This window comes from Eptesicus fuscus, chromosome 12 (assembly GCF_027574615.1).
Source record: "Eptesicus fuscus isolate TK198812 chromosome 12, DD_ASM_mEF_20220401, whole genome shotgun sequence".
NCBI lineage: Eukaryota > Metazoa > Chordata > Mammalia > Chiroptera > Vespertilionidae > Eptesicus > Eptesicus fuscus.
The window spans coordinates 24,486,042-24,512,449 of record NC_072484.1 but is presented as its reverse complement, the minus strand read 5'-3'; the positions used below and the strand labels follow the sequence as shown (position 1 = coordinate 24,512,449).

General features: G+C 39.1%; 1 protein-coding gene across 1 annotated transcript in view; it reads left to right on the top strand.

Annotated features, from left to right (window-relative positions):
- PLCB4 (phospholipase C beta 4) overlaps nt 1-26,408 on the top strand; it is a 219,256-nt gene that overhangs the window by 174,326 nt on the left and 18,522 nt on the right. The window contains exons 23-31 of the mRNA XM_054724007.1: nt 1,783-1,834; nt 4,111-4,213; nt 6,119-6,283; nt 9,087-9,291; nt 12,027-12,115; nt 13,086-13,236; nt 18,754-18,803; nt 18,937-19,002; nt 24,874-24,989. Of these exons, the coding sequence (XP_054579982.1) occupies nt 1,783-1,834; nt 4,111-4,213; nt 6,119-6,283; nt 9,087-9,291; nt 12,027-12,115; nt 13,086-13,236; nt 18,754-18,803; nt 18,937-19,002; nt 24,874-24,989 (997 nt within the window). The remainder of the gene's footprint in view (nt 1-1,782; nt 1,835-4,110; nt 4,214-6,118; nt 6,284-9,086; nt 9,292-12,026; nt 12,116-13,085; nt 13,237-18,753; nt 18,804-18,936; nt 19,003-24,873; nt 24,990-26,408) is intronic.

The window sequence follows — 26,408 nt, the reverse complement described above, 5'->3', positions numbered from 1 at the left end:
TGACAGAAGATAAAATATTTTGATTTAAATGGAATTTCTTTTTGTAAATGTCATGATTACTCTGCTAAACATTTTCCCCTGTTCCAAAATATTTCTAATTTTTCTCTTGCATCAAATTTATATTCATCTCCAGAAACAGAATTAAATGTGAAGAATTTAAGTATCTTTGTATAGTAACTGGGACTCATTTTTCCTTTGGAAAGTACCTTCCCACTGTTAACAGACTCAGCAGCTATCAATGATACCGTGGCACCTCACCATAAAAGTGCAGGATATTATGTGGTAGACTGCTAATATGGTGTGTAGATAGCTGCATGTTCTTAGAGGTATAATGTATAACTTATTCCTTCAATGTGTACTCAGAGGCAGGTTTCAAATATACGATTTCACCTCTCCTGGAAAGAGAGGAGAGACCTTCTATAAATGCATAAACAAATTTTAATGTTTTTTGAGGTTTGCAGTTTTAAGGTTAGAAATAGAAAAACAATGGGCTCTAGGTGCTTACCTAAAACAGATGAAAAATATGTCACAAAACCTATTCACTTTTTTATGCTTAATTCCACAGCATGGTCCTTAATATTGGTAAAACGAAACAAAACAAGGCTTTCTTGTTCAGTTCTTTGCTATATGAGGATACCTCCCATGTTTCCCAATTTGGGGCATGTTCGTTCTCTAATCTGCCTGCCACACTTTGAGAATATCTCTTCACTGTGTTTTCTATTGTCTGGACTGATTGACGGTCCTTTGACATCCATCCATTTGGCATGAATGTGACCTGACTCCATTTCCCACCCATTGATAGAATCTCCTCAGTGACCGGTAGTTAGAGTCCAATTTCTATGCAGCGTGCCCATCAGTCCTTGCTACACTAAACCATGACCAGGTGCCAGGACAATCCGAGAGTGTTTCTAGCAGAGACAAAATAATCTTACTTCCTAAAAACAATGTTATATCCTCACTTCTCAGAGGGTCCATTGTATGGATGAAATGATCCTAAGGCAGTTTATTCAGTAGGTCAGCTTATGTTTTCATCAGTTGACCCATTTATTTTGCTGTTGAAAAGAATGAAGATTGTGTCTGCTCACAAGAGAAAAACCATACGCCATGCCCTGCCTGTGTAGACCCAGCTAGAATAATTCTCCTGAAGTCACTGATTTTTACACGATACTTACCTAGTTTATTGTTTAATGGAGTTTTATTTTTACACACAACCTACTCGGTATTTCCAGGGAAACCTTCCTCTAGGGAAGTTATGGGCAACCTTTTGAGCTTGGTGTGTCAAACTTCGCCAAAAAACTGAGCATAACTCGGGTAGTGTGTCACTTTGAGGAAAAAACATTATTTCGCAAATGTTTCATCCTCGGCATGCGGCTGCCTCAGCGGCCGAGTGTCATCAGAAATGGCTACGGGTGTCAGTGCTGACACGCGTGTCATAGGTTCGCCATCACTGCTCTAGGGTCATAAGGCACATCCTCTCCAACTATATTATGTTGGACATCTGTTCTCAACTCTACCTGAATTCATATAGTGAATCCAAATTTTAAAGCAATGCTAGCATGATCTTTATGAAAACACATTGTATGTTTAATTTAAATGAAACACAAGGTCATTTCAACATAGGCGTGAGAGTTGTGTGTTTACACAGACACAGTAGTACCTTGTGGTATTAAAAAAACCTTTCAGCCTAGGATCAGGATCTGGTTTCCATTGTTGAAAATCACCCCATCAAGTTCTTCTTTGTCTGGGGAGATGAGATGCTAAATTATTTTTGTCTCTTGACAGATTTAGCGATGCAATTGAATCAGGGGAAATTTGAGTATAATGGATCGTGCGGGTGAGTAATGTGATTTAAACTGTTGTCACCGTGTTCTGGCTCTCCATACCACAGCCATAATGAAACCATGTCATTTTTAATTAGGGACTGCTGAACTTAAGCTGGGTTTGAGGGATGGGATGGAAACAAATGAAATCCCTGGATAGATTACATTTGCAAATATACATTCTTCATCTCCAGTTTTACAGGTGTGTTTTTTCTTTTATTTAACCACAAGTTAGGCAGTTTGTCATACACACTCTAGAGTTTAACTTTCTCACTTTAAATTCCATAGTAGAAATTGATATAGTGATCCCTGCTCATTTGGACATTAACTGGACATTAAAGGTGTGTATTTAGCCCTAGCCAGTTTGGCTCAGTGGATAGAGCGCCGGCCTGCAGACTGAACGGTCCCAGGTTCGATTCTGGTCAAGGGCAAATGCCTGGGTTCCAGGCTCAATCCCCAGTAGGAGGCATGCAGGAGGCAGCTGATCAATGATTCTCTCTCATCATTGATGTTTCTCTCCCCCGTTTCCCTTCCTCTCTGAAATCAATAAAAATATATTTTTAAAAAAAGATGTGTATTTAGCTCTAGCTGGTTTTGCTCAATGGATAGTGCACCCGCCTGTGGACTAAAGGGTCCCAGGTTTGATTCTGGTCAAGGGCACATGCCTGGGTTGCAGACTTGACCCCCAGTAGGGGGCATGCAGGAGGCAGCCAATCAGTGATTCTCATCATTGATGTTTCTATCTCTATCTTTCCCCTTCCTCTCTGAAATCAATAAAAATATATTTTTAAAAGATGTGTATTTTACCTGGGCCAAATAGATGAATAAATTGGATTTAATATATGATGACATAATGGGTGGCAAGTTGCATTTAATTCAGTTAGGAGAAAAGCTTTATCTTCTCTTCATTTGTTTGCATGTCTTATAAATAGCACTCTAAAATCAATGAAGCAAGTATAAAATAGGAAATGTTAATTCCACTAAAATGGTGAAAGATTAAATGAAAATGTAAAATTAAAATTCTACAGAGATGAAAAACACTGTGTGGCCATTTTTTTCTCCATGCGTCTCCCCAAGCAGCACTACAGGCAAATAACCCCAAACTGCTGCCCAGGGAGCTCTAACCCAACCCAGTGGAGTGTCATCCCGTCCTGTAACGGACTCTCAGAAACTTCTTGGCCTCTCTGGTTGAATATCTAATTGTTATCATGAAAAACAGCCAGTCAAGATGAAATGTTTCAGCAGCTGTGGGTTCAGCGTGCACACTCCACCTCTTCTTCCTGCCGTGTGGGTCTCTACCCGGGTACCTCCACAGGGCAGACGGCCCCATTGCCCGAATCACCCTCCACTTTGGCCTGTGCCCGTGTCCGCCATGCAGACTGGTGCCAAATGCATTTTCTGTGTCAGAGAACATCAGACAGGACCAGCTACATTATTTTCAGTAACTAATGCAAAATGGAAACAAAGGGCTCCTTGTTCACAAATTATCAGGAACTCATTTACTAGTTCCGATTGTGCTTAGTAGATTCCTTCGGTAGATTCTATATCCAAGATCTTGTCATCTGTGAAAAGACATAGTTTTACTGCTTTCCAATCTGGATACCTTTTATTTCATTTCTCACCTAGTTACCCTGACTAGAAATAGAGAAAGAATTACATCTTTATTTTCACCCACCTGTAACTGAAATTTCAGATTCCCTTTGATTATTAACACAGGCAGCGACTCACAGTAATATCAGTGGCACCTGTGACTCTCGCCAATTTACATCACAGCTATTTTCTACCATTACTATTGTTCCAGATCTTCAAATGATTTTTATGCCTAGCAGAACTTTGAAGTTATGGTAATTATCACACTTTCCATTACATCTCATAATTTTAACACATTAGTTAAAACACAATAAAGTAGAATATCACATATTTTCTATGTTTTGATAGCTCCAGCTTATTTAATTGGTTTTTCATTCCATTTTATTTTGTGCACATAAGGGCAAGGATGTGGAGAGGTCCATGGCATAAACAAGTCCGAGAGAAAATGGTAGCAGCAGGAAGTCCTAGGTGTCCCTGGTCCTAGAATCTTGAGAACATTCCTTCTTCTCTGCTCCTCTTTAGGATTATCCAGGGTTATTCTCTTTAGTCCTTAGGAATGTTCTCTAGATATGCCTAAAAGCATAGCTCCTAAGTTAGAGATGGAGGAAAAAGAAGGATTTAGTGTCCTGAGGAGTTAGTGTTTTAGAGTTTGTAAATGCAACTGATAAAATAAATTCCTTCTGTGCTTGTGTCCCATCAGGTACCTTCTCAAACCCGATTTCATGAGACGGCCCGATCGAACATTTGATCCTTTCTCTGAAACTCCTGTTGACGGGGTGATAGCAGCCACTTGCTCAGTGCAGGTAAGGCCCCTGCTCTGCACAGAATAGTATAAATGTGTAGGTAGGTGGTCCTGGAAAGGTCTCAAGAAGTCACATTTGAAATGTTTAATGCCAGTGATCAAGATCCATGTGTTGCTCTCAAATTTTACTTCAAATCCCCCCTTTTTTTTCTTAAGAGATACATTTTTTTCAACTAATAAAAGTATTAGCTATGTTTAGTGAAATTCGAGAGATAAAAAAAAGTGTCTAATAGAGGATATGAAGCAACAGAAACTCTAATTCATTGTTGGTGGGAATGCAAAATGGAATCCACAACTTTGGAAGGCAGTTTGGTGATTTCTTACATAACTAAACATACTTTTATCCTGTGATCCAGCAGTCATGCTCCCTGGTAGTTATGCAATGAATTGAAAAATATGTCTATATAAAAACCTACACAGGGATGTTTAGAGCAGCTTTATTCATAATTGCCAAAATTTGGAAGCAACCAAGATATCCATCAGTACGTGAATGAAAAAATAAACTGTGGTACATCCAGACAATGAATATTAATCAGTGCTAAAAGGAAATGAGCTATTGAGTCATGAAACACATGGAGGAAACAAATGCACATTACTAATGGAAGAAGCCAATCTGAAAAGGCTGCATACTGTATGATTTCAACTATATGATGTCCTGAAAAAAAGCAAAACGGTGGTTGCCATGTGTTGAGGGGTTGCGGGGAGAGGAATAGGCAGAGCACAGAGGATTTTAGGGCAGTGAAACTATTCTATATGGGACTGCAATAGTGGAACACGTCATGTTACATTTGATCAAATCCATAGAATATACAACATCAAGAGTGAAAGTGTAATGTAAACTATGAACTTTAGGTGATAATGGTGTGTCAGTGTTTACTGATGCAACAAATGTACCACTCTGATGAGAGATATCCATAATGCAGGAGGTTGTGTGTGTCAGGACGGGAGATACATGCAAACTGTCTTTACTTTCTGCTCAATTTTGCTAAATTTAACATAAAATTGCTCTAAAAAATAAAGTTTATTAGTGGAATTAATACCCACTGTATAATTCCATTTCTACAAATTTCTGGAAAACACAAACGAAGGTATAATGACAAAAAGTAAATCAGTAGTTTCCAGGGGACAGAGCTGGAGGGAGGGATTGCTAAGGGGCACAAAGGAACCTTGGGGGGTGATGGAAATGTTTGTTATCTTCATTGTGGTAATAGTTTCCCAGATGTGCCCATATGTCAAAACTGATTTCATGGTGCACTTTAAATATGTAGTTGATTGTATGTCAATTATACCTCAAAAAATGGTTTCAAAATTATTACATAGTGGATAATATGAAAAAAACACTGATAAATGGCTATAGTCATTTAGAAAGTAAATGGAAAATTATCTTTCCATAGCTTTACAATAATAAAGAAAATTTAATGCTGTTCTTTACAAATATAACACATAGCTGACTGGTGTCAATATCAATAAAGAATAACAGACATTGCTTTTCTTCCTGTGTGTGTCTTTTCAAGACTTTTAAAATAATTCAGTAAAAGTATGGTATAGCAGCATTTTGTAGCTATGAAGAGATCTTAGGGTATTTTGAACCCATCACTTCCTTTCATAGGTTTGGGCACTTAGGTGAGATGAATATACTTGGACACTATTTCTTTGTATTATGTGATTTGTATATATATTTCCCTTGTTCTTTTTCTAGGCAGTTCTCCAGGGTAGTACCTCTGCCTAGAATAGTTTTTTGCAGAGAGTAGTTGCTTAATAATATTTTAGTTTAATAAGGAGTGAAGCCATTCTTTCCATAAATAATTGAAATTTCTAAAGATGAACAGAGATTTTATTACTTCCTGATTATTCTTTCTTCTGATGATTACAGACTTTACTCCTCTCTCTTGTCCTATTGCTATAGGTCATATCAGGTCAGTTCTTATCAGATAAGAAAATTGGCACATATGTAGAAGTGGATATGTATGGGTTGCCCACTGACACTATACGTAAGGAATTCCGAACTCGCATGGTGATGAACAACGGACTCAATCCAGTTTACAATGAAGAATCATTCGTATTTCGGAAGGTAGGATGTTTTCAATGTGCCAGACTCAATCTGCTCCCTTGGGAGCCATGTTTTCATGCATAGACACTGCATGATAGAAGAACAATTATTCAACCCAAAACGTCTTTTTTTTTTTTTTTTCCTTCTTCTCATGGTTAAGCGCTATAGCTGTCATATGATTATTGTTTCTGTTTGTCCCTGTCCTTCTTTTGGCTCTTCTCTGCTTCTTCGAGGAGCCCATCTCCTATGTGGCAATGCCTAGGCCCCAGGTGTGCAATCTGCTTAGAATGTATCCTTGCTTGTGGACACCATTATACATGGGAGAGTTCTTCCCTGCCTTAGCAGCAGCTGGTAACTTACACTGCTCCGTTAGCCAAGAGGGCAAGTAGTGTTTCACTATAATTAAGACCAATAAATGTCTTCAAATGGGGCAGTTGGTATTGTCCTGTCTCCAGAAAGTGTTATACCTATTGCTACCTGCAGGTTTGTGCTTCATGTGCTACTTTTTGTATTTTGGGTGTTTTTTTCAATACTATAATTTGATCCTAAGAACAACCATAGATATTCTGTCTTATGATTCAGATTTTAACCTTGTAATTATTTTTCACTTTGTTTCTCTTTTGTCAATTAAAAACAAATAGAAAAATTCATTCATTAGCTTTGTTGTCTTTAAGAATGTCTGTTTCTCTTGCTTTTTCTGTTATCCTGACCAATATGGTTTCTTGCTTCTTCTCTAGGCACAGGTTTTCCAGGTGTTTCTGCTCCATTTGTGTGTCATGCAGCACAGATAATCGGTTTCTTGTCTTAATGCATAGGGATTATTCACCTCAGAATGGACCATCTCATTTACAGAAAGCTGTGTAGGGGAGATTGATGTAGGGACAATGAAACAGGTTACTTGGGGATTTAGGTCCTCCCCGTGATGTGAATAACGTTGTCATGCAAACCCCACACTGTCACCTGGTCCACTGCTGTCAGAGTGAGGGATAAATTGCATACACACCTGTGATCTTTCTCTCTTCCCTAGTTTTTCCAATTTGTTATAGCTGGGTCTGTTGTCCTTTGGGCCAGTGTTCTTTGTCATAATGAATAATCCTGATACATAGTTCTAGAAATTCAGAACTTTCACTGCAGAGGCTTTTTGTTTTCATGAGTAAGGAGATACCAAACTTGGTTTTTATATGTGATACTAGAGCCCTGGTGCACAGATTCGTGCACCAGTGGGGTCCTCGGCCTGGCCTGTGGGGATCAGGCCGAAACAAGCTCTCCGACATCCCCTGAGGGGTCCTGGATTGCAAGAGGGTGCAGGCCAGGCTGAGGGACCCCAGTGGTGCATGAATCTGTGCACCAGGTCTCTAGTAGGCATATTGGATCTTCGGTTAATATCTTCCCACCTTCCCCCCCTTGTCTCTGAGATTCATCAGTCTATTCCATGTTTCCATGCCTGTGGCTTCCACTCCTGCATTGAGCATTTGCCCCCTGGTGGTCAGTGCGTGACATAGCTACCAGCCAGTTGGGGGGGGGGGGGGCGCGTCGGCCAGTTGCTTAGGCTTTAATATACATAGATTACTGGCCCCAGAAACAAATTCTAATTCTGGATACTGAAGTTAAATTGTCTATTATTGATATTAAGCACTTCAATTGTTTCCTTTTCTGTTATTGTTTTTGTTCTTTGCAGTAATCTCACAGGTAATAAACCTCCATTCATCACCTGAGGAACAATAGAGTGACTGAAGTTGGCTGAATTTTAGCTTTTTGCCTTTTCATCTTATTAAAGTTGGAATTAAATTACCACCCCTCGGCAGAAATAGTCAATCAATATATCATCTAACTTTAGACATTGTACTCAAATCAGTTCAGATATCCTGGATTGCTCTTAGCTAATTAAAAGGCACTTCTGATAAACAGCACGACACAACCTATGAACCAGGAGGTCACGATTCAATTCTTGGTCAGGGCACATGCCCAGGTTGTGGGCTCAGATCCCCAGTAGGGGGCATGCAAAAGGCTGCTGATCAATGACTCTCTATAATCATTAATGTGTCCATCTCACTCTCCCTCTTCCTTCCTCTCTGAAATTAATAAAAAAATATATTTTTTTAAAAACATGGGATTTTCTTTTGTGATGTTGCTATTTTGTATCTGAATAGGGTTTCTATTCTCTGAGCTCAGGTTTTATGTCCATTTATTCAGTTTGGGAATGGCGAGAGTAGGTGTCTTGGTTCTATGTTAATGTTTCTAGCTGTCCCATATTACTCTACTTAATATCTCAAAATAAGTTAAAAATTGAGGAATGCAATAAAAAAGGGAGAATTCAAATTTGTATATAAATTATATTTTATACATAAAGCTTTCCTTCAGAGACACTTCCTACATTCTTAAGAACAGGCAGAATTAGATATCAGAAGCAGCCCAGGTAGCAGACAGACCACCAGATTAGACGTCAAGAGTCCCGATTGCCAGGCCCAATTGTCGCTGACTACCCCTGAGATTAAGGAAAGTCACTTATTTATCAGGGCCTCCTTTTGCTCATCCATTTCATGGTTGGGGATTGGGAAAGATGACAAGGACTGGGCTAGTGATCTTTCACATCCATTCCATCTAAAATTTTCAATGAGATGATTTCCAGGAAGCCTGTCCCATTGCCTTTCTCAATGGCTTGGGCACTGTGGCTTATACAGCATTCTCGGGGAATGCAGATTGATCATTTTCAACCATAAAGGGGCCTTGAAGAGCAATGTGGATGTGACCCCCATTCCTAGAATCGTGGTTCTTGGGAGCTGCTTTCCTAAACTCAGTGAAAAGTACCATTCTTTGTTTGCAGGTAATCCTCCCTGACCTGGCAGTCTTGAGGATAGCAGTGTACGATGACAACAACAGGCTCATCGGCCAGAGGATTCTCCCACTGGATGGCCTCCAAGCCGGCTATCGACACATTTCCCTTCGAAATGAGGGAAATAAACCATTATCACTGCCCACAATTTTCTGCAATATTGTGCTTAAAACATATGTGCCTGATGGATTTGGAGGTAAGTTAAACATTTGGGTTCAGAATATGATATCTATATCTATATATCTATATATTTTTATCCAGATATAAATATATCTACATATATATCTATAACAATGAAAGCGTAATATGCTAATTAGACCGGAGGAAGCTGGGGCTGTGAGGGAAGCCCGGGTCCTGGGTGCCTACTGGCGGCCTGAGGGAAACCCGGGTCCCGGGTGCCAGAGGGAAGCCGGTGCCAGCATCCGGGGAAGGAAGGCCTTCTCTTACAAGAATTTCATGCATCAGGCCTCTAGTATGCATGTATTTGTGGCCCCAAATTACAAGATTATAAAATATTTCACCGATGGTTTAAGAAAAATCTGTTCCTCCAGTACTGACAACCGTGGTAGCCTCAAAGAAACCAAGGAAAACTGGCAACCCCAGTGTTCATAAGAAGTGAAAGGGCAAGGTTAGATTCTTTTTAAGGATCTTTCTTATTTTTAAATATAATTTCATGTTGTTTATCAGTTGGTCAAATATGTTTGTGAAGAATATACTTTACAATATTATGTCTCCCCCTTATCATTCAAAGGGGGGTGGGGGAGAGACATAATATTGAAACATTGATATTGACTGGTATCACTAAAAGATTTAAATTGAACTCAACTCTCAACATGCCTGGAGTTTCTTCCAAATCCACAAGAGAATTCAATTTCCAAAAAAGAAGATCTTAGTCCTCATTCCATGGAAGAGCACCTTTGTTTTTCCTGAGATGACCAATGGGAGGAATCTAAAGCTGGACCAATTCACAGGATTTTGTTTAAACATAAATATATTAACATTTTATAAACTTCAACTAAGCCAAGAACATTAAACGAAAACAAAGATTTTCAGTATTCTCAGAGTCTGTTCAACCAAATGGACACAGTACAGCAGAGCAATTGCATCAAATTAACCCACAGTTCAAATGCTGACTCCACTACTGGCCAGATGACTTTGGGCCAGTGACAGAACCTCTCAAACCTCTCATTTCCCCGCCTCTGAAGCAAACATTCTAATACTACCTGCCTCATGGCATTCTTGTAGGATGCTCATCATTATGATATTGCCAGAGCCAGGCTCAAAAATGTGTGCATGCTTGTACATGTGGCTGTAAGTACAGCTGTGATTTCTATACTGGAACACATCAGAGTTTGATTTGGGGAACTGGGGGTTATTTTGTTGTTTGATTGTAGTAATGCATGCTGCTCTGGAGGGCAGATTTTCTGCAACTAGTCCTCAACTTTAAAAATCTGATTGCTGGTTCAAAAAGCCACAAGGATTTTTCAGTCCCAAAATCCAGAGTAAAGACTTCTTCCTTCCCCGCTTCTCCTGTGTTTTATTTTAAAAAAATTAAAAGAAGCCTATTAGAAGCAACAGCATATAGTAAAAAGTGTGAGAGACATAAAAGAAGCTGGGAGAGGGTTCTGTGGGCCAGGTAAGTGGATCAGAAAGGTATTATAACTAACCATAAAATGGACTATGTAAGCAGCCCTTAAAAATAATGTAGTTTATCTTGCCTGGTGTGACTCAGTTAGTTGAGCATCATCCATGCACTGAAAGGTCGCTGGTTTGATTCCGGTTCGGGCACATGCCCAGATTGTGGGTTAGACCCCTGGTCAGGGTGCATGCAAAAGGCAACCGATCGTCTCTCTCTCTCTCTCTCTCTCTCTCTCTCTCTCCTCTCCCTCCCTCTCTAAAAATCAATAAAAGCATATTTTTAAAAATAGCAACAATGTAGTATTTATATATTGCTGATATGGAAGTATTTCTAAGATATGTGAAGTTTAAAAATAAAAAAAAATAGGTGGAGAAAACTATAAATCCATATAGAGTTCTGAAAAAAATAAGGATACAAGAAATGGGTAATGGTGATTATCCACTGAGTATAGAATTGGCAGGAGAGATTTTTACTTTTCATATTATATATTTGAATATTTAAAATATATCATCTTTATTATATTATTAAAATAACATTTTCTGTTATAAAAGGGAAAAGAAAAATTTTAACTGAGAAAAATTATCTTATGAATGTAATTAGGAAAGGGATTCTGCTAGGGGGAAATTGATAAACATAATTTTTTAAATTTGTAAATTATGCACTGTTTTAAGGTAACAAGAATAATCATTCCTTCTATGGTATTAGCAAATTAGGCAAAATTATATGAAATTCTATTTGAAAGTACTTGGAACTCTTCAACTGATGTTATATAAAAGATGGAATTTTACTGAATTGCTGAAAAAACACTGGAGAAATATTTCAGTTTATCTACCATGGGACAAAATTGGCTTTAAATATGCATTAATGTTCTCTATCTAAAAATCAGCTTAGTGCCAGTAGCATCTACTATGCTTCAAGTACTTTTGACATTCATCATCTCACTGAATTCTCACCATATCCTGCAGGGTGGGTAGTATCAGTTTTAATTTACAGATTAAGAAACAAAATCTGGAGACATTAATTGACTTGCTCAAGGTCACACAAGTACATAGTCAGGAGCCTAAGGCAACCTACTGCCTGCTGTACTTGGGGAGAACCAAAGGGAAAATCATCTGGCTTTACTTATTTCTTGCTTTCAGCAACTAGCTCTACTTTATGAACTTGTCTCATGTCCTAGGAGAAGGAACTTAGAGGGCACAATGTGAGTCCAGGATTCTAAATAGTTAGCTGCATTTTCTTGGATGTTTTTAGTAAGACAAAATTAACAGCTCAGTGTTCTATTTATTCCCCAGATATTGTGGATGCTTTATCAGATCCAAAGAAGTTTCTTTCAATTACAGAAAAAAGAGCAGACCAAATGAGAGCTATGGGCATTGAAACCGTAAGTAGCAATAGTCAATTAAAGACAGCCAAGTGGGGAAGTTTAGTTGTCCAACAGTGATTAAAAGAGGAAGACAACGTGATAAATTACTATAACAAGTTCAAAGAAGGTTTTTGAAACGGAATTTATCAATTCACCAAAATAGTTTCAAGGGTCAGTGAGAGGGTAGCATATTTAATAAAATGTGACCACCATCTCAAAATCCCACTTCTTCAACATGGCTTAACTCACATCTGGGGACCCTTTCCCCATTAGAAACAAAGTTGGAAAAAAAAAATCCATTGTTTAAAATATAGGATGCTTTGCCCTGCTGATGTGGCTCAGTGATTATGGATTGACCCATGAACCAGGAAGTCACAGTTCAATTCCCAGTCAGGATACATCCCCTGGTGCAGGAGGCAGTAGATCAGTTATTTTCTCTCATCATTGATGTTTCTATCACTCTATTCCTCTCCCTTCCTCTCTGAAATCAATAAAACACACACACACACACACACACACACACACACACACACACACACACACAATGCTTTTGTGATACATTGAAATACCAACCAACCCAACTCAGTAGATTAATGAAAGTGACATGGATTATTTTGTTATTTTTTAACAGTCTTATATCCAACCTTTTCCTGTGTCAGTGCACAGATGTGTTGTTTGTTTCTTTGATTGTAAGGCTCCCTTTATCACACTCAGTTTAGAGTGGAAGCAACAATCTCTCCAGAGCTAGCAAAAGAGAAGGTATACCCTGCTTGTAAAGGAATTGGATCTTCTTTCCTCGGCTACTTCATTTGCGTCAAGCCTGAGGAAACCATATAATGTTTCCTCCTGCCAGGCAAAGACCCATCTATGAGACAGTTGCAGGGGAGAAGTTAAGTGGTACAGACTGGACTCGGTAAAATAGAGAATGTGAAGGCAGTTGAACTTGAGCTGGCATTCACTTGGGATAATATAAACATTTCTGTTGCAGAGTGACATAGCTGATGTGCCCAGTGACACTTCTAAGAACGACAAGAAAGGAAAGGCCAACACTGCCAAAACAAATGTGACCCCACAGAGCAGCTCTGAGCTCAGACCAACCACCACGGCCGCCCTGGGGTCTGGCATGGAAGCCAAGAAAGGTAAAGGAATGTTGTTTGGGCTCCTTATCTATTCTGGCAATTTTAGACTCTTTTTAAAAAGTATTTTATGAGGGTATTTAGAATTGTTAATTTTGTCAATTTTCATGGCCCCATAAAACTTAAGAGCAGAATGTTTTCTTGTGGATTGGGCAAACTGCTTAATTTCTCTGATTGTTTAATAGAGAGTCAACATTTGTGTTTCGTCTGCTAGATCCCCTGCACCTTAGTTGCACTGAGTACAATATCCATGGTTATAGAAGATGTTTAATTCAGTGTCCTTTTAGGGAAGCACTTTCACACGCTAAATTTCATGAACGCTTCCCACTCTCTTCTGGATACCCCACAATAGACACTTACCTGGACAGCCAGTAGATTCATGAACCAACAGAATCATGATTGTTCAGACACTTCTAAATTTCAAAAACTTCAAAAAAAAATAAAATGAATTCCTTATTGACAATTTCTTCCCACCTGGAGATATTTAGCATCCATAACTATTTATTTTTAAAATCATCAGGTGAGCATCTGAAGGCCAATTCTTTGTGCTTACCTGTGGATGAAACAAAAGATCATAAGAGGTGTCATCCAAAAAGAACTATGTAACCCAAGTGCTAAAATTCAGCTGGTATATAGAAAAACAATTGGCTGGTTGACTTCCATTCTTAGTGGCCAGGCATCCATTCTGATTGGATGGTGCCCATTCCATACTGCTAATTAAATACTTTAAATATCCTCATTGATCATGAATCATTGACTTAATCAGTCTTCTTACTTTAATTAGAATTTATCTTTTTCCTAATGATTTTTTACTCAGTACATATATTTCCCAGTTCTATGGGAGTTCACTGTCCTTGATATAAGGAAATCAAATTGCTTATACACTTAATTCACATAGTGCTGCAGTTTAAGGGAAGAAACTACAGGCTTTCCCAAACCAAAACAACGTAGTAATTTAGCAGGAAACTAAGTGTGCGTTGAGCTTTATAAAACAAATTAGAAAATGACACTGCACAAAAGTAGCCCAAATTGTATGTTGCCTGTAGCTGTTTTCCTATTCCTCCCTGGAAAAAAACCTGGAGCAAGGTAATGATAAGGCCTTGGGCACTCCATACCAGCACTGGTCATTATCACCGTTAGCCACTCAGCTAGAGATAGACTTGGAAAATGGGAGAGTTTTTGTTTAATGAAAGCTCTTATATTACACCCAGAGTAAAAGGACATTTGTAATTATAGTGAGTTAAATGGCCTGAAAAACAGTGCAGTGGAACAAGCTTACAGAGGACAGAAGTAAGCCTAGTTCTAGAAGGGAACATGCGTGCATTTGGAACTGCCTCAACCCTGATTCCCAAAAAGGCTGTATTTGAAGGAGCCAAGTGGCTCTCACTTTCAGTCTAGTCTCCTTGACAATCGTCCTAAGAGGGAAGATGACTGATTCATTTTGGCCTTTTATTCAGGAGACTTGGAAGCCAACTCTAAGTGACATTACTAGGTTTTACAAGAAATACCTCCACACCTTCAGAGACCTCAGATAAGATAGGGCAGACTTCTGCACAGGCTGCAGTCAATGCTAGCTGGACACTCAGGAACAGGAGGGGAGAGGGAATCCCTTCCAGCAAGGGTCCCACAGAATACTTACAGATGAGATCCCAAGTGAGCTAGGCCTTGTAACCTAACTCTGACGTAAATATGAATAGATGGTGGAGAAGCCAAAAGAAGGCAGCCTAGAAAGAAGCAACATAGGAAGCAACCTGGATGTGTAGGAAAAGGGGACAGAGGAATGCTGATAGGTACTGGTGAGTGGTTCAACGTTCCTGGTGTGGAAAGGGTTCTGGGACCACCCTGAAAAGGCAATTGGGAATGACAATCAAAGGAGTATTTTAAGAAGATGAATACAGTTTTGGCAGAAGAAGTCATTGAAAGGGGGAGATAGATGCTAAGGGCCAGTTAAGAATTATGGTGTGCATGCTGCTATTATAACACTATTCACATTATATATTTATATTATATTTATATAACATGATCACAACCAGAGAAAGGGGTGATTGCAGGCAAGACAACACCTCCCCTTCATCAGTGAATCCCAGGAACCATGCCCAGTAATGATCTAGCAGTATCTTTTCTTAGCAAGTAAATGACTAATCAATGAATGACCCATCAATTGTCAAGGAGAGTCTGGATTAAGCTGGAAGTAGTTAGGGATAAAGAAGGAAAGAAAGAAAAAAAATAGATATAAGTTGGTACTTATTGGGCCTTAGGGAGGATGAGACTCAGTGAGAACTCAAGAGACTTTAAGGACAGGTCACAGATAGATGGTGCCACTGAGAGAATTAGAGGTCAAGAGGAACTGCTTTTGGTAAGTTGATTGGATGTCATTGAGTTCAAGTTGTTGATGATACACCTGCGCAGAAACATGGACATCAGAGTAATGGCAGGACAAGATGAGGGAGAGGGAGAGAGAGAGAGGGAGAGGGAGAGAGAGAATACGAGAATGCTTGGAAATGAATGGGAAAAAACAGAGATCTATGTTATAGGAAGATTGAGTTTTGAGAAGGTATTGTAGATTGTCCAGGGAACTGAAGACTGCAAATTAATGTTGAATAAGGCATGCTTTGATGGTGAAGGTGGAAACCAGGCTTGAAAAAATTCAACGATTAAGGTATGAAATGATTGTCATGGAGGACAGTAGCATGCTGATAGGAACCAATGAAAAGAAAGAGAAGGAAAATGCAAGGAGGGGTATATATTGAAACAAAGCTTGAGGAAGAGCTGAAGCAAGAGATAAGGAGAAATTCTGCTTTATAAGGAGGGAACAGAGATATTCTGTCTGAGCCAAGAAAAAGGATGAGTGAAAAGGAGTTTCAGGGTAGAAAGTAAGAACTGTGACAGAAGCTATATCAGTTAGCATGTGCCGCACAACACATGACCTCAAGTTCTCATGGCTGAAAACAACCACCATTTACTGAGGTCATGTTTCATTGGATTGGTTGGTCTGAGCTTGTTTGGCTGATCTCTGTGTGTCTTGCTCATGCATCTGTGGTTGGCTGGTGGCTTGGACTAAAAGCTAGATATGAGATAGCCTCTCACATGTCTTTCAGCTGGCAAGTTGTCTCATATCATCCAGTAGCCTAAATAGGCTTGTCATAGGGTGCTCCCTGAGTGTCAAGAACAGTTATTTTCCAGCTTCTGCTAGAGTGCTATTGGGCAAAGCAAGTCACAAGGTTAATCCATATTCATGGGATAAGAGAAATAGACTCCACCTCTTGATGAGAGGGGAGAGATTGTGGCCATTTTTGCATTGTAGCAGAGATTGATCCCATCTGATCTAAGAAGTTGGATAAGTGACCCTCTGCTGAGAGAGATGGAGGCAGAACTAAAGAATAAGATTATATAGAAACATTTTGGAATAGCCACTGACTGGAATAGAACAATCCACAAAAAATGAGATCTGCCACAGAGCACACAGGCCCCAGGTGAGGATGGGTGGCATGAATTAAGCCAGTGTAGCTTAATCTCCTTACTTTTTCAGTAGTGCTTACAGGATTAGCAATAGAGGTGGGTAAAGAAGAGTTTAGGGAAACCCAAGCTTGAGATTGTCATAACCTGTATGGTGTGGTACCAAAGAGATTGGAGAGTCTGATCTCTCCAATAAGGATAAGGAGATGCATCCTCAAAAGTTCTATCAGACACTCTGCCTTAGATGGAACTGAACATGTACCAATTCCTGTTCTGCAGAGTGTGTTAATCCCAACAATATTTATAGGAACTAAGATTTTTATAGGTTATTTGTATCTTTCTCAAAAAAAAAAGAAAAAAAAGGAAAACCAGGTGATAGAGTTTTTTGTTTTTATAGGTTCCTGTTAATTAAGGTTTAGTTGAATAAAAAAAAATTGTTTCGCCCTGACCGGTTTGGCTCAATGGATAGAGCATCGGCCTGCGGACTGAAGGGTCCCAGGTTCGATTCCAGTCAAGGGCATGTACCTTAGTTGCGGGCACATCCCCAGTGGGGGGTGTGCAGGAGGCAGCTGATCGATGTTGCTCTCTCATCGATGTTTCTAACTCTCTGTCCCTCTCCCTTTCTCTCTGTAAAAAATCAATAAAATATATATTTTTTAAAAATTGTTTCATCAGATTGGGTCAAACTCTGAAGATTTGTTAGACCTCAATTCTGTATGTTCATTTTATAGCAAAAGAAAAAAGACCCAAAGATAGGGTGGTTCTAGCCTTCCAAGATTCACTCCTCTGCCCTCCACTGCCTCTTACTATCCACAATAAAGCAGGGAATTAGCTGAGACCTCAGACTTAAGAGAGAGGAGAGCAACCTCATATTCCCTTGACACCCATATCATAAAATGTTACAGGTCACAGACTGATTTCTCTCAGCCATGATTCTCCTTTTCCAGTCTTACCACCCTCACACTGGATGTGCACATCTTATTAAAATGAATAAAACTAAAAACAAGAGCCTAGAACGTGATGCCTGTCTTTCCTGAATATCTCACTCAGAGTCTTTGGGATTTTAAATCAATTATGCTACAGGGCGCACATTCATTTTGTTTGCCTACAATGAAAATTGGAAGCCAAATGGAACATGTTGGGAGATTCTTCTACAACTTTGGTTGCCGTGACGACCCTGGCCTAGCATCACTCAGATAGTAGAATGACTTAGTATATTACTCCAGGTCCTCCAGACAGCATCCTGGTGTACAATGGTTTGATTTCATTATTTCCTGGATTTTAAAGGCTTTGCTGTGCTCAATAGCATTTTGCTTATATGCTAAAATTAAATGTGGTAAAAAAAAAAAAAAAAGAAAGGATACTGAAAAAAATATTTTGGTCTTTGATGATGATGAAGGTGGGACAGAGCTGAGAAGTAATTGACTGATATGGTATGCCTTGAAATGCAAAGATAAACATAACTGTAAGAGATGCCATTGGGCCTGGTCAGATTTCCTGCATGGGGCCCACACCTCTTCTCCCCGCTGCTGGGAGTATTGGCTGATAGCAGATCACAGCTGCATGTTTCTCCCTGGAGAGTTGTCCTCAGACTGTGGGAGTTTTGCCTGGAAATGCCTGGAAGGTTTTGTAAGCGCTCTGAAGGCCCCTTCTGATGAAAATGGAGTTGCAAAAGCCCAGTTTCCTTACCTGAAGGTAGAAAAAGGCTGGAGGGCCATTTATGCTCAGCAGCTCCCTGTAGGATCAGGCTGGAAACACCCCCTGGCTTCTTCCTCTGTCCTGTCCTGCCTCTCTCTAGGGCTTCTCCCAAGAGCCTTTCTACAGTAAATCATGCTCACTCAAATCCCAGTCCCAGGCTCTGCTCCTAGGAAACCCAACCTAAGACGATAAGCATTTCAGTTGTGTCTAGTTAATTGCTTTGTAATAAGAAATTCAGATGTTTATATTCACAACATTACGTGTAAAGCTGTTTCAAAACTTTTAGATGAGATTTTAAAACTGAATTCTATTATCAGTTATTCTCTCTAACTTTTAATATACACAGTGTCTAATCTTTTTTTTAAGGTATTGAACTTATCCCTCAAGTGAGGATAGAAGATTTAAAGCAGATGAAGGTAAAATTGCTTGATTATTTCAAGGACTCTTACATTATGCATATTGGTGAAACCAGTATATCTTTGTTTCTCACCAAGTGTAATTATTGCGGCTACAGAAACCTACTTTGGACCCTCTTTATTTCTGTCGCAGGCTTACTTGAAGCATTTAAAGAAACAGCAGAAGGAGCTGAATTCTTTAAAGAAGAAGCATGCAAAGGTACAGTTTGTGTGTACATACATATTTTGGGGTAGTTTTGTTTGCTTGTTTGGGTTTTTTCTGTTAGCTCTCTGATGAAACCCTAAAGCTACTTTTCTGTGTTATGGAACAATGAATTCTTCACATCCAAGAACACTGCTTAGAAACTACCACCAACCAACTGGACAGCAATATGTGCATTTTAACTGGTCAGAAATGAAATTAAAACATAGAATCCCTTTGGGATCTGTTGTCACTGATTTGGAACCTATCTTTCTGACAGTTATTTCAAAGGCATCACAGAGCTTCACCCATTTAAAAATTGTTTCATAAAATGACTTTATCTAAACTAGTGGGCCATAGCCTAACTATTGAAGACCAGCTCACAATCTTAGTTCTAGGTACCAAAATTTCCTGGGTCCCTGGCAAATAGTTTGCAGAAACAGAGCATGGAGGGAGATGCTGACAGGCTCTCAACTTCTCACCAAGAGCCCTAGAGAGGGAGCTCTTCTCCCGTTCCCCCTATTATGTAAACTCTGCGAGGTGGCCTACTTCTGAAATAAAGTTATTTTTCCTTTCTACCCATACAAAGAGGTCTTTTGACAATGATAGAAATTATAAGAGCGAGTTGCAAGTTGAAGAGAACAGCAAGAGGTGGCTTGAGTAATTCTCGCCTGAGTTGAAAAACTTCACAGCACCTTCCTGCTCTCCAGTCTCTGCCCACAGAGAAAAGCAGAAAGCGGAATACCTCCTTTCCTGGTAGGGCCCATCACAGCTGTTGTCGCAGGGAGGATAATTTCCACCTCTTCCAATAAAGGCAATGAGAGCAAGAGAAACTTAATTTCTTAAAAGGACCTCTGAGATCTTTTAAACCAGCCAGGCATCCCCACTTCTTTAGACTCTGACCCAAGCCTCAAACCAAAGCAATTCCCACAAAGCTGGACTTGAGTGATGAGCCTATGAATCACTCCAGATATTAAGATGCGAAGAGCATGGCGTGGAACTCTGTCATTTCTTTAAGAGTGTGTGCTCTTTTGAGAAATTCATCCTAAGGTAGGCCTAGTAATAGCCCTTGTATTATTGAACTGATGGCTTAATATATTTGCTGATATGAAGGTCATGCCAAGGAAAGTTTGCTCCTAAATTTCATGAATTATTTTATGCAGTGGAATTTCCTTTCATTGCCCATAGGGGAAACTTGCTACAGATTTTTATTAAGTTTGGGACTATTGGAGACAAAGCTATTTAAAGTAGTGATTTTAGCTTTGTTGGTCATTGACAACAACCTAGAATATGGAAAGGAAACAGAAAAGGAAATAAGAGAGAATGCAACTTGAATGGCCTTAATTATTAGGAATGGAGTTAGTACCCATATGGCAAGGCATCATTCAGCAGATTTTTCTCTCCATTTTAATTGGATCTCTGTCGTTGAGGCAGGCATTTCAATGGCTTTTGGGCTATTTGGAAACAAAGTGTTTGGCCTCATTCTCATTGATTATTTCTTTGAGGCATGACCAGAAAATATACTGTGACTGATAATAATCATAACAGCAATAATGGCAGCTAGAATTCTTGCATGCTCAGTATTTTCCAGATGCTATGCTCAGCACTTTACATGTATTATCTATTTATTACTCTCTACCCTATAAGGTAAATTTCTATTTAAATCCCCATTTTATACGTGAGGAAATTAAGGATTATAGAGATTAAGCAATTGAACTAATGTCCCAGAGTTAGGGAGGAGCAGAGCCAGTATTTGAACCCAAATCATCTGAGTCTAGAACTGAATTATTCTGTAAGATATTAGATGCTTTAATAAGTAAATAACTTCCCCTCATGGAAGCAAATGGAGTGGCACACATGGGATGGGAAATTTTCAGTTTGGACAATGTCAATATACTGGCTACTAAAGAAGGATGCTCCTTAATTCTTTAGAACTTGGCCTACATAATACTGAGCAGAGTTGTCTGCTGATTCCTTGTCTAAACCTTTAAGTTTAAACTGACTCAGTCCTATTTGCTTAGTCAGAAAAGTGGCAAAGATGATGTCTTAGCGTGGGCTGCTGTAACAAGCTACCACAGACCAGGTGGCTCAAACTACAAACATTTATTTCTCACAGTCCTGGAGGCTGGAAGTCCAATATCAAGGTGCAGCAGATTCAGTAGCTGATGCGAGTCCCCTTTCTGTTTTTAAATGATCTCCTGTTGGATCCTCATGTGGTTAGAAGGCTGTCCTCTCTCTCCTGTCTCTTCTTATAAGGGCACTAATCCCATTCATGAGGGCTCCAAGCTCATGGCCTAATCACTCCCCTATCTCCAAATTCTGTCCCATTGAGGTTTAAGATTCAACATCTGGATTTGACAGGGGAGCATAAATATTTAGTCTATAACAGTTGAAAAATTATTTTTCTGTGAAATAATTTAGAGGTGACTTTAGTGGCTCTTTTTCTCCACCTCAGATGTCATTGCACTTCATTGCTTTCATTTTCTTCACACTGTTGGTAGGAAATACTCATATTATTTAATAACCAGGAAACCCTAGATGGATAAGAGAATCCAAATTGCTTTATTTTATTTATTTTATTTATTTTTGCAGAGGGCAACCTTGAGCTTCTGGGAGTTCCACATTAATATAAAAGCAAAACCTAAAGGAAGATTTTAAGTGCCTAAATGGACTTAAGTGGACTTTTTTAACAGTGTAGTGTGCATTTTTTGGAGGAAGGCTTTAAGGTAACAGAGCTAAATTGCCACAGTAAAATGAGCATAGTTTGTTGCTTTTTAGAATGCTTTTCAGAAGCATTTTGGAGCAGGGAATGCACTTCATGGGCTGTTTTTCATATCTGCGTGTACTGCAGAAGTTCAAGTTACAAGTGTATGGTTATCAGCTTATGAATGAATTCCTTCTCCCATATTAAATTAACAGAGGCCCCCTCTTATTCAGCTTGCTTTGACAGTGTAATTTATGAACTCTGAATTCTGTAATTTTTTATAGAAAACTACTACTACCAACAACATTAACATCTATTTAATGTCACTTTTGTGTCACACATTTTACATATATTCTCAAATCCTCATATTATCCCATAATACTATCTGCATTTTAGACATGAATAAAATGAAATCCAGAAAGGTGAGTCCTTTGTCCAGAGTAGTACAACTAGTTAATGTTGTTAAAACGAAAGTGCTTTTCATCTACTTGAATTGTCCATGGGGCTTTGCAAATAATTATTTTCAAATTAGACTTTCCTGTCTATAGACTTCCAGTAATTTTTCAGTCTGTAATACTTTCTAACATTTTCTACCATCTCATCTGAAGCAACTTCTAAGATAAAAGATATATGTGAATATTAACTTAAAACAACAACCATTAATTTAGCTCACAATTTTGTGGGTCAGCAGTTTGGGCTGGATCAGCAGGAGCTGGGTTCACTCATGCATTAGCCGTTACTACCAGTTCGACTGGTGGTGGGCCTATTTGGGACAGAGGGCTGGCTGACTTAGGAAGACCTCTGCTGAGCTCCTTCCTCAATGCTCTATGTGGTCTCTCACCTTCTAGCAGGGAGTCCAGGCTTGTCCACGGGGCCAAGGGTCCCTAGAGACCAACCAGAAGCAGACAGGGTTTCTTGAGGTGGCAACTCAGAACTGGCACACCAGGAAGTCCACCTCATTCTCCTGGCTAATGCAAGTTATAGGCTGGCCCAGATTCAAGGAATTTGACTCTGTCTCTTGACAGTAAGAGTCACAAGGTCACATTTCAAAGGGGGATGGATACAGAGGGGGAATAAATGTGGCCCTTTTGGCAGTTTATCAACCATTTGCTTAGATGCTCAACCTCTGAGCCACACCAGCTGGGCAATATTATATTTACTTTTAATCCTAACAACCCTATGAAGTAGGTATCACTGTCCCAGTGAAAAGATGAACAGACTGAGAGGGTAGGTGACTTGTCCCAGGATTTGAGACTAAAGAACCCAAGTCCTTAACCCAATGCCATGTTGCAGGAAATCCTAACTGAAATGTGTTTATACCATAGCAGAGAACACACATTGATAATATGGCTGGATTTAATTGCTGTTGCAACAACAAATTAAGCAAAACACCATTACATGTAACTCCTTGACCCCCCCAAATCCACAGCAAGATAACATCCACTTGAACTACCTGGCTTGTCTCCATTGCCAATACCTGTTCTGAGAACTTGCCCCCATCCAGCATCACTCTCTCCATGAATTTTCCCAAATGTGTTTATCCACCAGACAAGAATGCAGGGACCTTATGTACCCATGCATTTCTGAAGAATATATGTATGAACAAATGGTAGATCAAGTCTTGCATTAATTTACTAGCAGGGCTGGGAAATTAAGGAAATCTTGGTAAAGTTAAAAATCCTTTCCACCTTTATATTTTATCAAAACTTTTAGAGATGTTCATAAATTAGTTTTGCTTTAAGTCAAGCCTACCTTAGGAAGAAAATTATATATTTAATTAAGTCACTCACTTAAAAAAAATAAGCAAAAGGAAATATGACTGTGAGCATGGTTATAAAACCTGAACAACATCTATCCATTTCAGTCTCAAATGCCATTTGATTTCTCTAAGTTTCTCAAGAGTAAGACTAGGATATAATACCAAGTATCATTTTAGAGTTGGATATTACTTATTGTACTGATTGCCTCTAGGTTTGGGGGGCTGAGCAACTAAGGAAATCTGATTTCAGATAAGTCACTGGCTGTGGGAAAATTATGAGGAGGAAAGAATGGTTATAGAGCAATACTTATTTTCAAAGCATTGCAAACTCAATTTCAGTGATTGAATGAAGCAGATGGGAAATAGGTTAAATATCTGTAAGGCTGAAGACCAGAGCTCCTGGACACTGTCATCTTCCAGAATGCTGGTGAAAGAGATTTGAAATCAGCTGACAGTCACAACTAAGGCCCAGCTGGCATGGCTATGGCTCAGTGGCTGAGCATTGACCTATGAACCAGGAGGTCACTGTTTGATTCCTGGTCATGGCAAATGCCCGGGTTGCGGGCTCAATCCCCAGTGTGGAGTGTGCAGGAGGCAACCAATCAATAATTCTCTCTCATCATTGATGTTTCTTCTCTCTCTCTCTCCCTCTCCCTTTCTCTCTGAAATAAATTACATATATATTTAAAAAAAAAAACACAAAAACAAACAACTACGTTGCCAATTCTCATGTGTAATGATGATTTTTAAGACCTTCCCAAATGTGCCAGGTATTTAGAAGTCATATCAAATGATGAATAGTTATATTTAGCATATAAATGAGAAGAAATATGGCTCCTCAAATAGTCAATAATATTGTAATAACTTTGTATGGTGACACATGGTTACTAGACTTGTCATGGTAGTAATTTCATAAAATATGTAAATGTCAAATCGCTCTATTGTACATCCAAAACTTAAACATGATATTGTATGTTAACTATACTTTAATTAATAATATTTTTTAAAAAAGAAATATGACAACTGAACTTGGGTATTTGAGGACCAATATGGGGAAGGGACAATAGACTATCTCAGATAGCAGAACGAAGATGAATGGGTGGAAATTCTGTGGAGACATAAATGTGCAGAAGAAAGGACTTTGGGATGGTCCGTGCTGCCCAATGGTGGGCAGGGCTGTCTTTTGAGGTGGGAGTGTTCATTCGGCTGAGGTTAGAGACTTCCTTGTTGGGGATATGCCTGTACAAAAGACTGCTAATATGTTGCATGGGACTTTGGAAGTTCTTCCAGTTCCCAGACTCAATCACTCCTTAATTTCCAAACCAATCCTCTGAGCAAGCTGGTGAAAATGATGCCAGCGACACATGGGGTACAGTGTATCAGCCGCACTGAGTCCAACTAGTAACTGACAATCCTTCTTGTTCAGGAGCACAGCACCATGCAGAAGCTACACTGCACGCAAGTTGACAAAATTGTGGCACAGTATGACAAAGAGAAGTCGACCCATGAGAAAATCCTAGAGAAGGCAATGAAGAAGAAGGGGTAATAATGTTTATTTCCTTCTAGAAGCCTTTGCCTTTTTATATTTTGTCTCTTCCATAATTTAGCTGCCTTTTTAGGCCAAGGAGGAACTTTGTCCTAACTCTGTTTCCATCATTAAAAATTATTCCTGGCTCGACCAGTGTGGCTCAGTGGTTGAGCGTCAACCCATGAACCAGGAGGTCACAGTTTGATACCCTTTCAGGCCACATGCCTGGGTTGCAGACTCAATCCCCAGTAGGGGGCATGCAAGAGGCAGCTGATCAATTATTCTCATCATTGATGTTTCTATATTTCTCTCCTGCTTCCTCTGATATCAATAAAAAAGTGTTTTTAAGAAATTATTTCTGAAAAATAAGAGACTCGTACAGCTGCAAGGAATAATTAAAGTAGGAAAGAGGAGCTTTGTTCAAGTTCTTCAGCTGTTGGTTAGTGACAGAATAACTGTGTCTCTCATGTGTGTCCCACTCAAGTATCTTGGAGGTGAATGGGGGGAAAAGGAAGGACAAGCTAAAGCTGAGAAGATTTGAAACTGCAGAAATAATTTTGCATAGCCAGAAAATAATAATAAGGTTGATGCACTCAAAAATGCAGTTTTTTTATTTTTAAGATTTCAAGAATGTTTAGCTTGTGCCACAGAGAAAACTTGAATGAAACCGATGATTGCATTTACTGTGAAAGATTTTGTCTCCAGAATTAAGCCAGGGGAATGTTTATCTAATGCTGCAAGCTTACTGAATAACAGACAAGAGGAGAAACATACTGAGTGCCAGCCTTTGAGAAGTAATAGATTTGATGAGATACCTAGCATTTTTAGAATAATGCTTCTCCCAGAGACACACTCAGTGAATAATACAATGCCACATTCTGACTTAAGCTGCAGAGCATCTGTGCTGAAGACAGAAAGTCAAAACATGTTCTGGTTTCAGCAATGATATGGATATTTCAAAAGGGAAAAATAATCACTAAAATAAACAGTAATGGTTTCTGGGCAATTTCCTGGTATATATTTTCTGATCACAATAGAATAAGAAGCACAAATCACCCTAATATGCCAAGAAATGCTATTTTCTCCCTTACTGGCATGTGTCAAAGACAAAAATTTGGCTTTACAACCGAAATGCCAGAATTAACAATTTACTTCAAGGCTGAGGGCCTATTTCCCAGTTTTTATCCCAAATAATATTTTATTGAATAAATGAAAAATAGCTCAAAGAAAAGCAGGAACCAAAATGGAAACTCTGACCACAGACCCTTAACAATGACATAATTGTTAGGTCTGAAGTGTCTCTTTGTGTAGTGGTTGAATTGAGTAATCACGATATAGAATTGTGTAAGGTATGCATCTATTACGAGAAAAATTGATGTTGCCCAATGAGCCATGGCATCCCATATCTGATGAACAAACTGGCTTCATCAGAA